At 49.1% G+C, this 15,304-nt stretch overlaps 1 protein-coding gene across 2 annotated transcripts in view; it reads right to left on the bottom strand.

The window, feature by feature from the left end:
• The window catches only part of SLC13A4 (solute carrier family 13 member 4), a 39,730-nt gene extending 28,434 nt beyond the window's left edge, over positions 1–11,296 (bottom strand). For both annotated transcript variants that reach the window (XM_032868508.1, XM_032868514.1), the window contains exons 1-2: positions 10,521–11,296; positions 5,461–5,589 (exon numbers count right to left, since the gene is read on the bottom strand). In XM_032868508.1, the coding sequence (XP_032724399.1) occupies positions 5,461–5,589; positions 10,521–10,619 (228 nt within the window). In that variant the 5' untranslated portion in view covers positions 10,620–11,296. The remainder of the gene's footprint in view (positions 1–5,460; positions 5,590–10,520) is intronic.
• Between the last annotated feature and the right edge of the window lie 4,008 nt (positions 11,297–15,304).

Here is a 15,304-nt window from a genome sequence, read left to right as displayed (position 1 = left end):
TCCTGTGTAGGGAGTAGCTCTTGCCCCAGAAGCATTAAGTTGGCCTCAGGAGGCTGCAGTGTCTGGGATTCCCGGTCCCAGGCCCCACACACGGACTGGGTGTGGGGCTCAGCTCTGGGCTGCATCTGGCTGGCTGTGGGTGAGGGACGGCTGGGGTTCAGGCAGGGGGCCAGGCCCGGAGGCTCAGCCTCCCTCCCCGTGGGCCTGTATGGAGGGGGTCAGCCCCTGTGGTAAGCAGAGGCCAGAAAGGCAGAGCAGAGAGTGGTACGTGGAACGTGCCCAGGTCTAAACAGACAGAGAAAGTCAGGGTCTGGGGGCCGGTCGGCAGTCTGGCAGGTCAGAAAGATCAGGAACCAACAGGGAAGCAGATTTGTGACATTGAACTTCAGTGTCATGGGGCTGCGGAGTCTGTTCTGTTATCGCAGCTGGAGCTGCCCTGCTCCATGTCCTCTCCTGGTGGGAGCTGGAATGCCACGGACACTTGCCAGGGGCCGGCAGTGCGGGGCCGTGGAGACAGCAGAGGGAGTGTGTTTGTGTGTGTGCCTGTGTGTGAGTGTATGTTGGGCAGGGGAGAGATAGAAAGCAGATGTCATCTCTACTGGAAGTCGTTCCTGCCCCTGGACACCCTGGAGCCTCCTCCCAAGCCCCAGCATTCCAACCATGCCTCTTTCTGCCCCAGAGAGTGCTCTCGCTCCCAGCCTCCTAGAAACAGTAAATCTTAGCTAATTTGATTGTCCCCGGCTGTGGCAGCACCTTAGAAAGGCATAGATGATCCCGAGGCAGATAGAATGATAGTCGTGAGAGTCACAACGGAGGCAAAATAAAGAACAAACCTAAACTCCTGGCCTCAGCTCTGTTCGCCCACAGATGGAAATAGCGGCAGGATGCCAACACGAAGATCATGGAATCCCAAAGTCAAAGGGCGCTTTGAGTCCATCCCCTCTCCCAAGGCACGAAATCTACCTCTAATGTCCCTGACTTGGTCACCTGGCTTGCCTTCCCAGGACCAGGAATAAGCAGACCCCACCTGGCTGCCCAGTCCGGCATCTTCCCACACATGGAGCGGGTCTCTCTTACCGTGCGTGGACTCTGGTTCTGGTTTGAGCCTCTGAGCCTTGTGTGTTGAGCTGCAGAAGCCAGAAATCACGTCCCTCTTGAGTCTTCTCGTCTTTCCTCGTGTGACTCACATTCTAGATTGGAGACATCTCAGCTACCCACCACTTCACGAGCTCCTGATCTAGAATCTGATGCTCTGGGCACAGACGTTTATCAACTCAGCCGACTTCAGTAGCTATAGGCCAGTGGTTCAGAGCACACGTTTTGGGGGCACACACTCCTGGGTCCAATCCTGACTTCTTAACCTCTCTGAACTTCCATTTCTGAACTCCTCCGTAAAGACAGAACTGAGAACCTCTTTACAGAGGGTTAAGTGACACGGAGCACGTCAAGGACCTCCCAGAGTGCTTGGCATATGGTACGTGCTCCAGATTTGGCAGCTACACTGGGCTGATAGATGATTCATGCTGCCTCTGTACTCAACTAAAAGCCAAGGTCTTTTCCACACACACTGTGAACATTTATCCCTATGAAACGTCATTTTGTCAGTCCCAGGCCATTGTCTCATCCTGTCAGCCTTGCTTCTGTCATCATTAATTAGTTGGCCCATCCAGCTTCGAGGCATCTGCAGATCTGATAACGTACCTCTCGTATTTTCACTTGGGCTCTCCCTCTAGTCTACTGCCAGTACGTTACTCAAGATTAAGGCTCAGCTGTTCAGCTAGCACTCAAGTCACTCAACTGTGCTATCATCCAGCCCACACTGGCTCCTTAGATTGAGAAATTTTTTCCCCCTGGAAATTGTGAAGTTTCCAGAGAAAAATTTAACTCGTTTTCAACAACTTCTGTTTAAAAGGCTGGGGAAATTATAAAGCCTCCTAGAAAGATGTCAATCAAAAAGTGGTCCAAAGAAAGTTTGGGCACCTGGTGAGGTGTATTTCATTTATCTAGAACATTCCCTCTTGGGGAATTGGGTGACTCCTCCGCGGGGCCAGAAAACGAGGCATTACCGCATGGGTCTTCTGTGTTTTCCCATTTGGCTTGTGCCTTCTCTTTTTTAGAGTAGAAACTTCTCAAGGTCAGGAGTCTATCATTTTGTATCACTTTTCAGCAAGGCAGAAAGAAGGAAGTCTAAGCTTTGCACACAACAAACTCTTAACCCCTGCTGACTATCAATTCATCACCATAAAAATGAACCATTTCTATGCATACATCAGCCGTGAGACTCGAGAGGGCAGAAATTCCGTGTTTCATTTTTGTCACAGTCAGGGTCCTGTAACATCCCAGATGGCGCCTGGTAGATACAGAACTCAGGAAATATTTTTCTGAATGTTGAATGAATAACATGAGGGACAAAAGCCATGGTTCTAGGGGCACCTGGGTGGCTCAGTGGGTTAAAGCCTCTGCCTTCGGCTCAGGTCATGATCCCAGGTCCTGGGATTGAGCCCCGCATCAGGCTCTCTGCTCAGGGGGGAGTCTGCTTCCTCCTCTCTCTCTGCCTGCTTCTCTGCCTACTCGTGATCTCTGTCTGTCAAATAAATTAAAAAAAAAAAACACCTTAAAAAAAGCGCCACGGTTCTAGAGTCACACTGATCCTACCCACAGGCCTTCCTTCAGGTGGAAAGCACACTATTGCACACCGTCTGGAAACCCTGCAACCAAAAACCCTTCACTGAGGGCCAGCACAAGGATCTAGTCCACAGATGCCATAAATCCCAGGGGCTGCAAATCTTTGTGGTGAGGTGACATGTCCGCAGAAAGTTGCTGTCAGGTGTGTCTGATGTACCCCTTCAAGGCTAGGGATATCAGATCGGCTCCAAGGGAAGGAAGCAGCACTTTTAGCTGAGGTCTTTGGAAAGGCTTCAATGTAGAGGGTAACTGGGCAGGATTTTAACAGTGGAGGAAAGTGGAAAGAACTTTGAGTCAAGGGGCGCCTGGGTGGCTCAGTGGTTAAAGCCTCTGCCTTCGGCTCAGGTCATGATCTCAGGGTCCTGGGATTGAGTCCTGCATTGGGCTTTCTGCTCAGCGGGGAGCCTGCCTCCTCCTCTCTCTCTCTGCCTGCCTCTCTGCCTACTTGTGATCTGTCTGTCAAATAAATTAAAAAAAAAAAAAAAAAGAACTTTGAGTCAAAGCAAGACGAGGCAAGCACAATGTGGGTTTGGGGAGTAACAAGTAGATGATCTGACTGCCTTTTCCTGGAGAGCCCTGGCACATGCTGGTGTGGGGGCGTGGCTGCTGGTGGTGGACAAGGTCTCCATCTCAAAGCTGAGTGGCTCACCAAGGGTCATAAGCCCTGTCCTCTACTTACTGGCGTTTTCCTCTACTCTGAGTTTAAAAAGCTAACTAAACAGACTACCTTTGGCTGACTACCTATAGACCAACTGTTAATTATCACTGGCAGCCACCACTACTTTTTCAGATGGGGTAGGACTTTTCACCTCAAATGACCAGATTTGCCTTCTAGCTCCTCCAGAACTTTCCAGAACTTTCTAGAACTTGCCCTTCACCGGACAGTCTTCCTTTTCTCCTCACAAAGTCATGTTATGCCCACAAACCACTGACTCAATAGATGGCCTTCTAGGTCTGGCCTTCCTGGCTGTGCAGAGGGATGGGCCCTTGGATGAACCGTTGCTGGCAACATCTCTACCGTGCGGAGGCGCTGAATGGGCCACCCCTCTGGACGACTCCTGGCAGCCCTTGGAGAAAGAGGGACATCATCTATTTCAAGGCTGTCATGCTGCTGGCTTTGGGGCTGCCCATTGTGAAATACAAGATAGAAATCTTTTAATTAGTAGTTAGCTCACGTTAAATGTTAGTTAAGATTCAATTCTTTCTATAATGTCATTTTTTTCCTCTGCCCTCTGTTTTCACCCCCTGATTCATGGGCTTCTGGTGTCTCACTTTTAAAGAGAAATCTGCAGAATAAGTTTAAATGCTTTTCTTAAGAACAGTCGTGTTTAAGGTTGGTGGTTCTTTCAGGCAGGCCCTCAGACCAAACTACCTATTCTTGTTTCCACAAAGGAAGGGGACACTTTGGAGCAACTGCCGGGTGATGCAGGTCACAGGCTAGCTTTTCTGTGACTCTCCAGGATATTGGTGTTGTACCCATTTCCAGGAATAAAAGCACTGCTGATGGTTTGGGGGCTCCCATCCTTTTTGACTACTACAGCTACCCATTGCCACCAACTCTTCCACCCCCAAACAAGAATAATACAGAAAAAAAAACGATAGCAACAAAAAACTCAGTGAAGACCAAAAACCCAAATACCCCAAACACAAACTAACAATCAGATTGGTCAGTTGAGTCTGTCTGGTAGAATAGCAAACAAGAATATACTTTGAAATCTAATGGATATGAGTTTGAATCCAGTTCTGCTACTTCCTACCTTGTGATTTTGAGTGTGATTCTTAACTCTCTGAGTCTCTTCACTCATCCACAGAATGGAAATACTAACACCCACCTTGCAGAGATCTCAGGGGTATTACATTAAGTAATATTAAGTGCCTGATTGCTCGTAGGCCTGCAAACATTGGTTCCCTTTCATCCTTCCTCTTTGTCTCTGTCCTTCGTCGCTACCATTCGATCTTTATCAGAAGCTCTAAGCAGAGACCAGGTGCTGTGACAAGAGTCTAAACAGAACCAGGTAGTAATGGATGGGGACCATCTTTCATCTTGCTTCATCTTGCTTCTTCTTTCCCACTTGTGCTGGGTGTTAAGTGTATGCCCTGAAATCTGACCACAACCTGGGCTTGATACTGACAATTTCTGCATGAGTTTTTAAGGATGCCGTAGAGAGAGAGAGAGAGAGAGTGGACAGAGAGGGCAGTTTCTAGGTAGACAGAGGTCAAGGAAAGAATATGCAGTAATCTTGAGTTGGGGAAGAAGGAATAGATTTTTTTTTTCTTTTTTTAGGGGAAGTGGATGAAAACATTGTCAGGACTCAGGAAAACATCATGAGTCTCTCTGTCAACACACATTTATTGAGCACTTACTGTGTAGGGGCTGAGGTTTATAATGAGATTCCGAAGACTTGGGAAACCCGATTCCGACCTTTGATTCCTGCCTTAGAGTTTAAGTGGATACAAAAGACTGAAAAAGGTCAACAGCAGGTTGCTTATAGGTGCTAACCCCCCAGTTCCTAGAGGGTTTCAGACTGAAGGAGCAATTGGATGTGATCAGTCGAGTAAGGCTTCCTGAAAGAGGCAATTTGAGGGAGATGAGGGTCATGGGAGAGGAACTCAGGGCCTGGCATAGCAGCTGCAAAGGCTTAGTGCTAAGAGGTTTTTCCAGAGGGTGAAGAAAGCCCTGTCCTCAAGTGCTTTTGGACTCTCCCTTCACCTCGAGCCCTCTTTCACTGGCCCAGTGGGGCCCTGATCAGGGAGCTGGGCCACCAATGTTCTAACCTCGCTGGACCGGAGGACTCCGAAGAACGGGTACAGGAAGGCAGGCACCAGCGCTGCAGCTCCGAGAGGCACGGCCTCAGACACCCAGTACACGGCGGTCACGATCAACACGTAAGCACACGCAGCCTCCTGGAAGGGGAGGAAAGTGGGCGGTTAGTCACAGGGAGAACCACTGCTATGGAGAATCCAAATGAGAACCGGGGTGGAAGCAATAGGCATCCAGACTCAAACACGGGCCCCAGGACACAGCCCTGGAAGGTGCAGAGCTGGCCTTGGCAGGGCCATGTGGGGATCCGTGGCGGGGCCCACACTAGGGTGTGTGCTGTAATGGCTGCTCCCTGGGTGGACCGGCGCCTGGCACGTGGTCTGTGGCAGCGACGCCACCAGACTTAGGCTATCACAGCTCTGCCGGTGCCTGAAACTCTGCAGGATGGGGACTGAAATGAACTGTGTCCAGACCCAAGATCACAGGCTCTAAAGATGGAGTGCACAGCGCGGGCATGCGGCAGAATATTTTGGTATCGAGTTGATTGGATACTGGTGTTCTTGGGGTGATTGAAAGTTGGGATCCATTTGTGTAACTGATTCACGTGTGAGCTCTGAGATTGGCCCATTGTAGGGCTGGAAAAGTCTATGCCGTGGGGGGCTGTCCTGGGTGTGAAGAGCATCCCTGGCCTCTACCCACTAGATGTCAGTACTACCTCCCGATTGTGACAACCAGAGATGCCTTCAGACATTGCTAAATGTCCCTGGGGGGAATATTTGTGCCTGGTTGAGAACCGTGTCCCTACCAGTGTCTGATTCTCACCACTCTGGGACTTCATCCCCCCCCCACCCGCCTGATACAAATGGAAACATCCCTCCAATAAAGGGAATCAAAAGTGCTATCTACCTGCAAGGGAAGGCCTGGAAATTTACCAGTTTTCCCCAACACCGCCACGTGGCTGGCTGTACAGCCTTGTGGTGCATCGAATAAAAAAGCACAACAATGTCCTCGACAACTAGCCCTCCTTAACCTCAGCCTCTAGTAGTGCTGGCCGCTCGAAATCGCACTGATTAACGGAGCTGAGGAAGGTCACTGACTTACTCTCGGGGGTGGGGGGGTGACTGTCCAAGGACCTTAACAGTGGTCTTGGAGGACCATTGCACAGAGGGTCCAAGCAAGCTCTGGGTTCCTCAATTTATACATCGTCCTAAACCATCTGGGCTCAGATCTGACCTGCCCTGAGGCTGGCTGGCGATCAAGGAGCCTGACGAATCTTGTTCTGTTTATCTCTCCCTTGGATTCAGAACAAGCGTCCTCAAACTCTTGCACAAAAGTTACAAAAGGTCGCCAGGATCCGTGAGGGGCGTCAGGAGTGATTAACCCAGCTTGGCTGGATGGGACCTTGCTCCCTCCTGATATGCCTTGGGGTTTGAGAAATGGGAACAGGGCCCAATGATTGTTGACTGTGTAGCTCCCACTGAGATAGCCTCTGGGGCTGAAAGATCAGAGAGAAGTTAAAACTTTTTAGAAGTTGCTGATAAGAAAACAGAATCAGGAAGGGGGGGGGAGATTCCATTGGAAAATAATGCAATTTAGAGAAATACTCCCTTTTGTTGCAGAAATAAAACTACATAAAGAATTTCAAAGCCTTTAGTCCCCTTGAGCCTACTTATTCCCATCTCTTCCCTGGGACACAGAATGGCGGGTCTTAACTCTAGCTGAAGATAAAAGGGACAGGCTATCTGTCCCTCCCTGAGAGCCCTTATTCCTTCCTAAGGACCTTTAGTCTTTCTTGTCCTTACAGGGCCACAGATTAAGGTTAAAGGAGAGGGGAAGGGAAGACAGATGGAGAGAAAGAGAGAACCAAACTTCTCCTGGGTACCATCTTAGTTTGAATTAGGAGCATTTGGGTAAGCTAAGGTACACTTGTTGATTGTAATTACTGTTACAAATTAGAATAGGTTGGCTTGGAGGAAGTCAGCAAGCCCCCTTAAGAACAGGGTAAACCACCATCATCATTTTTATCTGGACTTTCCTTACAGCACGAGAATGGCCAAGAGTCTACCTCCAGGGGCCCTTTTCCATAGTTCTCACCCCGTTCACCCATGGAATTTACATAAACTTCCTTTTGCTCCTTCTGAACCTTCTCAAAATTCAGTTGGTAAGCTTGTATTTAGATACCCTCCCCAAAAGCTTTGTGAGGTTTGATTACAGGAATCCCGGGGCCCCACATCCATCCAGTGTCTGGCAGGTGGCTCAATTAAAGTTGGTTGAACTGAACTGGGTTCCTCTGCTGGCTACCGGGTTTCTCTTATCTATCTATTGGAGAGAATATTCTGGAAACCCTTGGCTCCTTATCACTGCCACTAGTTAGCTGGTGTGCAGGGGCGGAGGAGAATTCGGGCAGTGCCTTTAAAGCATAGTATTATCAGTTCTTTTTGGCTTCTGTTTACAAATAAAGGAGGGAGCTCAAAAGCAGCATTTCCCATATGGGATGTTTCCTGACTCTGCTACCAACTGATGTGTCCATCTGGTCCTTTCCCGTGCTGTCCGATCATCTCAGTGATGTTCCACTCAAACTTCACCAGAAGGGGCTTGAGTTCTGTTTATTTGCTGTCATACATGACCATGAGGCCTTTCTGAAATTTCGTTTGGGACTTGGGTGTAGCCTTTATCCCGCAAGGGACACTGAGGCAGGTCTTGGTTATGGACAAGCCCCTCCTATGCCCTTCTCTTTCGGAACATAGGAGACCAAGTCGGGGCCCCTGGTGTTAGAGAGCTAGGCAGGAAAAAGGGGATGGTCCTTCTAATGCTTCCTAGGATGTAGCTGTGGCTTATCTTTTGAAGAACCATTAGAAAGGCAGGCCGGGAACTCCAGCCCGGTTCCTTCCCTCATCTCCAGCCTGGAGCAGCCAGGTCCCCTTTAGAATCCTGAGGATTCAATATCAGAATCTAAAAGTTTGACACGTGGGAGTAAGAATGGGTGAGAGACTTTCTATGTGTTAGTTTGTGCTTACGTGGGCACTGGTTACCTCAAGGTGATTTTATGTCCTTGTAGAAGAAGAGCAGAGCTCTCGCTGATATAGTGACACAAACGGAAATCACCTTTGGAGGGCACCCTGGGTAAGTGGCAAGCGAGCTGCATCCAGCTCTGAGGACACCGGCCATACCGGACTCCATCTAGCTGTCCCCGGGATTATGGGAGTCCCAGTATCCATCCACGTGCACCGACTGGGAGGCTCTGAGGTAGTGTTAGGTTTACTTTCCCAAAAGGCACTTCTTCTTAAAGGGGGCGAATTTGTACCTCCCCGGCCCCCCTGCAGTCCAGGGGATATTGGGCGATATCTGGAAGCATTTTATGTTGTCATAGTGGTAGAGGGGAAGAGATAGAGTCCCTTGGTCTCCGTAAGTCCAGCTGTAAAAATCTCTTCAAAAGATTATGTACAAATCCAAACAGACCAGAGGTTCACCTGCTTTTCCTTTGCTCTCTTCTTTCCCCACCCCAAGATTTTTTTCCCTTCTTTTTAAAATAACACTTGTCTTCCATCAGAATTATAGATTATTTTGCCTACTTCAATAACTGGTTATTTTATTTTGTTTCTTCTTGTGGATTCTTCTTATGAGTCATTGGTGACTGAGGCGCTCAAAGCCAGGTCCCCAGAATGAAAACCAGGCAACACCACACCCTAGAGTCATGGTCCTCCCAAATGGGGCTGACTTAGGGGGACACAGAGTGCCTGATACCACCAAGGAGAGGAGGGCACTGTATCTCTGGTGAACATTCCCTTAAGTGCATCAAATATTGAGTAAAAACAACAACAACAAACTTTGAAAAAGAAAGAAAGAAAGAACAATCAGCCCATTTGGACAGAGCGGAGCATGGACTAGCAGGAGCCCAGGAAAACTGTCAGCAGCAATCACTGTCTCTGCTAATCCCTGGGCGGTTGTTACTCCGTGGCTCCCTGGTGTTCTGGGGTATTTATTCTAGTAAAGATTTAGGCCCGTTTGTTTTTAAGACATTCTAAATCCCCTCTATTTAACTTTCTAACTCAATGTTGGTTACCAAGTTACTCTGGGAGCTGCCTGGAAAAATTTCTTCCCCTCTCACAAACATGATAAACCTCTCTTAGCTTATTTTTCCTGAAGTCTTAAGGGTAGTGCCTGCAGGACAAGGGGCATAGCCCCGGAGAGGAGGAGGGGGAGGAGGAGGGGGCAGAGGAGGAGGAGGGAGACAGGGAGGGAAGGCAGGCAGGCGAAGGCAGACCCAAAGCTTTGGCACCACTCACTGCTCATGCAAACTGCTCAAAAATTGGGTCATGGTCTAGAGTTGGGGGCTCTTATTTCTTTTTTTATCGCGTCGTTGAATGTGCCTCCTTCAAGGGCATAGAGAAGGAAACACAGAGGATACACATGATCAAAGGGCCGTAGGCATGGGACTGGGGCAAGATGCCAAGCTCTGCTTCAATGTAAAGTTCAGAGGGACTTCGGAGACTGCATTTCAAAGTGTGGTTAGCAGAACAATAGCCCCTGGTGGGTGCAAAGGAGTCCCAGTGCCCCCCCTCCCCCATGCCACCCCCCAGCTTCGCCCACGACCCCCCAGTTCTGCAGGGTAATCCCCTCCCTCCGGCATCACTCCCCCTACCCCACTGTGTCCTTAGTGGGAGGCCTCCCTGCTCTCCAGCTCCCTCGCAGAGAGCCGGTCACATGGTGACCCTGTTGAGCCCAGGACAAATGCCGGCCCAGCAGCGTGTCCCTCTCCGCAGGGGCACAGCGCGTGGCCCCCGCTCCGGCGGCCCGAGGACGCGGTAGCACCCCTCAGCCGGTTCAGCAGCCCCCGCCAACCTCAGCCTTGGCTGGGGGCCATGTGGTCGGAGCCCTGGGAAGGGTGAGGAGGGACAAAAGTGGCAGCGTGGGGGAAGAAAGCGTTCGAGCCTCCCCCAGAAAGACCCGTCCATGTCCGGATCCCGGGAGCAAAGCTCACGGAGGAGCTGCCTCGCACCCCATCCCTCGGCCCCCCTGCCCTCGCCCCCCCACGGCCGGCCCGCAGGGGCAGGAGGCGACACGCGGTACTCACGCTGCTGGGGTGGAGCATGGGCAGGGGCAGCAGCAGGAGCGGCACGAAGATGACGAGCAGCAGGTTTCGCGCCCCGAGGAGGCCCTTGAGGAGGCCCATGGTGGCCCTGGGCGCCCCCTCCCGCCTCCCGCCGGCCGCCAGGGGCCTTCGCCTCTCACCACGCTGGGCTCAGTCCAGAAAGACTTCTGAAACCCTACTCGGCTTCCAAGAGTCCTCTCTTGTCTTGGGGGCAGAAAAGGAGGCCAGTGACGGCTCCTGTGTGCACAAAAAGGCTGGGCTCCTTGCCTCCTGCTTTAGGTGGGATTGGTGAGCATCGTTTCGCGCCCAGCAGAATGGGACCGGGAGAGGAGGCTGAACCGAGGCATAGTGGGGGCCCCCGTCCCTTGCTCAGTAGTAGGGAAACGTCATTCTAGGTCTCGCAGAGAGCCCCCTAGCCAATCGAAGGCACAGCTCTGCTGTGGCCAGTTAGCCTTGGAGAAATCATGTAAAGGCTTTAACCGATTAAAGATACCGAGCGCATGGACTGGTGCCCTCCATCAGTTTTGCTCTCTCGGATGGCCTCTTTGGGGCAGTATCAGTTTCTCTTCCACCTGTGCTGGCCGTACCCCTCTTCCCTGAACCCAGGCCCCCAAGTTGGTCAGCGGCTGGTGCAGACTTCAGACAGGGCTGGTCTTCTCTCCCAGGACCTGCCACCTGAACTCGGCTCCAATTTCTCTCCTTCAAATTGGTTCCCCACTTATAATTTGCCTTGAACCTGGGCCTCCAAAGCAGGGGGAAAAAAATCGCAGAGACTTTCCTTGCTGTCACCGGACAAAAGTCCTGCTGGAGGCCCACCTTAACTTTCCCTCACCTACCGGGAGCCGACCCCGGCAGTGGCCCCGCCCAGGCCTCAAAGCCAATCAGTAAGTCGGAAAGATCGGGCCGTATCTCTTCCAGAGGCGGTCGGTGATTGGTCCCAGCAGGGGCCTGCTGAGTCGGCAGAACCTAGGCAACTTGTAAAGCTTATTTTTGTTTCTCAAACATCCTAGGGGCTGCGGTGATGATCGTCATTGTGAACATAATCCCACGTACACAGAGCTTTCCCTGGGAGAGCACTTACGAGCCTAGTCCTTAGGAAGATGCGTTTGCGGGCAGGGAGAAAATGAAATAATAATTCTGGAGAAATTCGTCCCCAGAGCGTACAATATTAAGCCCTTCGGACTTCCCTAATGACAAAGATCATTTACTTCGGCGTCTGAGTGAATAGGAAGCATCTGGGTCAGCAGAGGATGTTAGCCTGTAAGAAAGACCACAGACTTTGAGGGAGGTTGGGAAGTGTAGCAACCTCTCTGGAAAAGTCTAGATGCCCGTCTCATTTCAAAGGCTCTTGGAGCCCAGATGTCAGTCGTCTTTCTTGACTGGAGTCGGTGTTCAAATGCTCCTCTCTGAGGCTCTTTAGCAAAAAAGAAGCAGAAAGCTCCCTTTGGCGGGGATGCAAGGAGGAAGGAGGTGGGAGGGCAGGGAAGAAGTTGACAAGTTCAGGGTCAGGGCCTTGGCAGCTGTCGCACTCTGCAGTTTCTGCTGGTTGGAGATCGGGAGAAGCTGTCAGCCTCTTTTCTCAGAAGGGGCATGTGGATAAGGTTACCCATGTTTTTCTTGAATTCACAGAATGCAAGAATGGCATTCCAAGGTCTACAGTTGGAAATGATCCCCAGGCTAAACGCAGAGAGACTGGAGAAGTGACTCCAGAAAACCAGTTCTTCTAGACTTCCAAGGCAGGGGCAATTATGGACAGTCGAGGTTCCCTTCGAGGTTATCTTGCCATTGTAGGATGGGCTATGATGACCCATCTCTTAAATGCATGTGAAAGCCTGGCTACCATATTTGTTACATTCACGCCTCATCTTGGGCTGATTTTGAGACTCAGAACGAACAAGACCAAAGGTGTGATGTTTGGGTGGCAAATATTAAAGAGGCTGGAAAATAATAAACAGCTGCGGAACTCAACATCCACCGTTCAACCCCTAGATCACTTCAAATTCCTTGGTGAGATAATCTGACATAACAAAGATCCCACCGAGCCTAGTAAACTTGATCAGGACATTTTTATTACACCATAAGTGAATAATTGTTAAATAAAATTAGGTAAGGTGAGAGACACAGTTAAGACCAGTAGTTCTTCTTCGGGACTCTACTGTTTTTCAGATGAAGAAAACATTTTCCAGAACACTATGCTTGAGAGATAGAAGGCAAGTACCACTCAGATGAGGTATCTAAAGTAGTCAAACTCTTAGTAACATCAAATAGAAAGGCAGTTGCCAGCCTTTGTGGGGTAGAGGGTGGGGGTGCCAGCCATTGTGGGGAAGAGGGGGGAGAGGAGTTGTTCCAGAGGTATCATTTTTTTGTAAGATAAAAAGTTCTAGAGATCTGTCCTGCCATTTGGCTAACACTATTGTACTGCCCAGTTAGACATTCACATGGTAAATTTCATGTATTTTTTTACCACAATAAAAAATAATGTAAGATGTTAAAATGGGTTAGGAAACCAAGGGGGTGCCATGTAAAGACCTTTGACAAGCGTTCACCTGTGGAAATCTCTTCTGACTGATTTATCACTGAGTTGATTCTCTTTTAGATTCAAGGTAAGATGATGTCTCAGCACACAGATGTTTTTCACTGTCTCTTGAGTGACACCAGAGGTAGCCAGGAGGATGCCAACTCTAGAAGACGCTTCCAGAATTTTTAGATCCTAAAAGTCCCCAGCGGTACAGAAATGGCAGAATTAGTTACAGGCAAATTGCGTAAGTTACAGGAAAGTTTCCAAAAGTTCCATAAGTTACAGTCAAATTTCCATGGCAGCCACCACGCTCTAGATTACTGTCTATGCGTACATATGGCAAAATGTGACCCGGTTGTGATTGTGGTGTTACGGTGTGGTATTAATGAGGCAAAATGGGACAGTCCATTTCTGTCCAGTCTACTGCTTTACTGTTCATTGAGCAGAGGGTGGGGTCTTGGGGTGGAGGTGGTGAGTGTTATATTTGATTTTGCATGTAGATGAAGTTCTTATTATAAACTGTTCCTGTGGGTAAACAGTCAATTTGTATTCAGCCTAAAATAGTCATTAATAGGGTCATCTAGTTAGTATGAAAATGGAATTTTCTTTTGTCTTTAAAAAGATCATGCCCTTCTTGTTTCTATTTCTTTCACAGTCATTGGCTGCCAGCTGCATAAATATGAGCTCCGATTTATAACTACATAAGGCCTTCAATTTTTTGCTGCAGGTTGAACGAACCACCATTTTAGCACTGGTCCTGGGAACCATCCTCCCATTCATGGATCTCCCCTTGGAGCAGCCATGTATATCATCACATAGAAGGCAGGGCTTACAGGCGGTCTTTCCACTCAGTGATGGAAAGAAAGCACTCAGATCCAACTTAAGGGGAATGGTACCCCAGGATGGGATGCAAGACTCTGAGGTCAGGCTTTTGCACAATGTGGAAGGGTTGAGGCCTCTGCTCACCTCCTCTCTGCCCCACACCCAGGGAAAGGACAAATAGCGAAGGCAGACCATGAGACCAATCCTCCTTTTGGGAAATCCCAACCCTATACCTTGACCTTTGTTTGAGTCAGACAGTGATACCCAAAGGGGGTAGAAAGACAGTGAGGGTCAGAGTGCAGGCAGGCAGAGCTCAAGTGAGCAAAAGTCAGCCAAAAGAGACTCGGAGATGCCTCTTAGAAGTGGATACAAAGATAATCAGAATTGGGCCCAAAGATAGAGCAGAAGAAACACCAACTAAAATAAAGAGACCAGCTTAGTGACCATGTCAAAGAGAACACATAAAATTAGAAAGAGAGAAACTGAACAAAAAGCAAATATCAGAGACTGCACTTGAGGGAGGTAAGAGAGAAGTATAACCAGGGAATGAGAACCAGAGAGACTGACAGTTATTAATCTTCTGAACCCAAGAACATGAGGATGCCAAGCTGTATTCTTCTCTGATGATGATTACCTTCTTCCTCCATCCTACTATTTCTCCAAAGTGATTATGCAGCTCGTGCTGCTTGGCAATCACTTATTCAAAATTTTTAAGAAGTCCAGAGCAGCTTTGGGCATCATCAGATGACAACTGTTAAATACCCATTTCACAATCAAATTTAGCTCGATGAGGTCTCACTCTTTCGAAGATTAGATCTCTTGTGACATTGGCCTCCAAAACCCAGTGTCCACCTAGGAGAGCTAGAAAGATCTCTGAGCTGGTGGGGAGTCTACATTAGAGCCCAGTGCTTTCCTGTTAGCAGAGATCTTCTTCTACTTTCTCATATTTAACGTAGAATTATAACAAGCCTAGCCATCTTGTGGGATAGCAAGTGCTAGCAGCTAAGAAAGAACATGCTGTGAAGGGTGGGTTCCGTTGGCAAGAAAGAAAAGTGCATCTTACAGCCTCACAGTGAGGAAGGTAGCAGAAGAGCTCACAGCACATGCAGAATTAGCAAAGCCTGGGGCCTTCCAGGATTGGGGCAAACAGTCCAGTGGACCCTTAGGTCCTGCTGTCCTCCCCGTAATAGCTCACTTAGCTCAGTGATTATGGACCTTTCAGAAGTAGAGCAATCTTAGAGTTTATTTTATCCAACTCCTTCATCAGAGTGTTTCAAAGATATTGAATAAAAGCCTAAGGTGTTTCATATGTAGAGCTTAAAAATATGCCAGGTTAATGTTGCTCAAAGGAAAGTTTTGGCCTTTGAAAGGGGAAATCCCGTCATCCGAAAAATTCATTTTACTGGGAGCACCTCATTTTCTGATG

Source organism: Lontra canadensis, unplaced genomic scaffold, assembly GCF_010015895.1.
Source record: "Lontra canadensis isolate GAN:19392208 unplaced genomic scaffold, GSC_riverotter_1.0 scaffold2, whole genome shotgun sequence".
Taxonomy (NCBI): domain Eukaryota; kingdom Metazoa; phylum Chordata; class Mammalia; order Carnivora; family Mustelidae; genus Lontra; species Lontra canadensis.
Note: the sequence above shows the minus strand (reverse complement) of the source record. Positions and strands in the feature narration are given on the sequence as shown.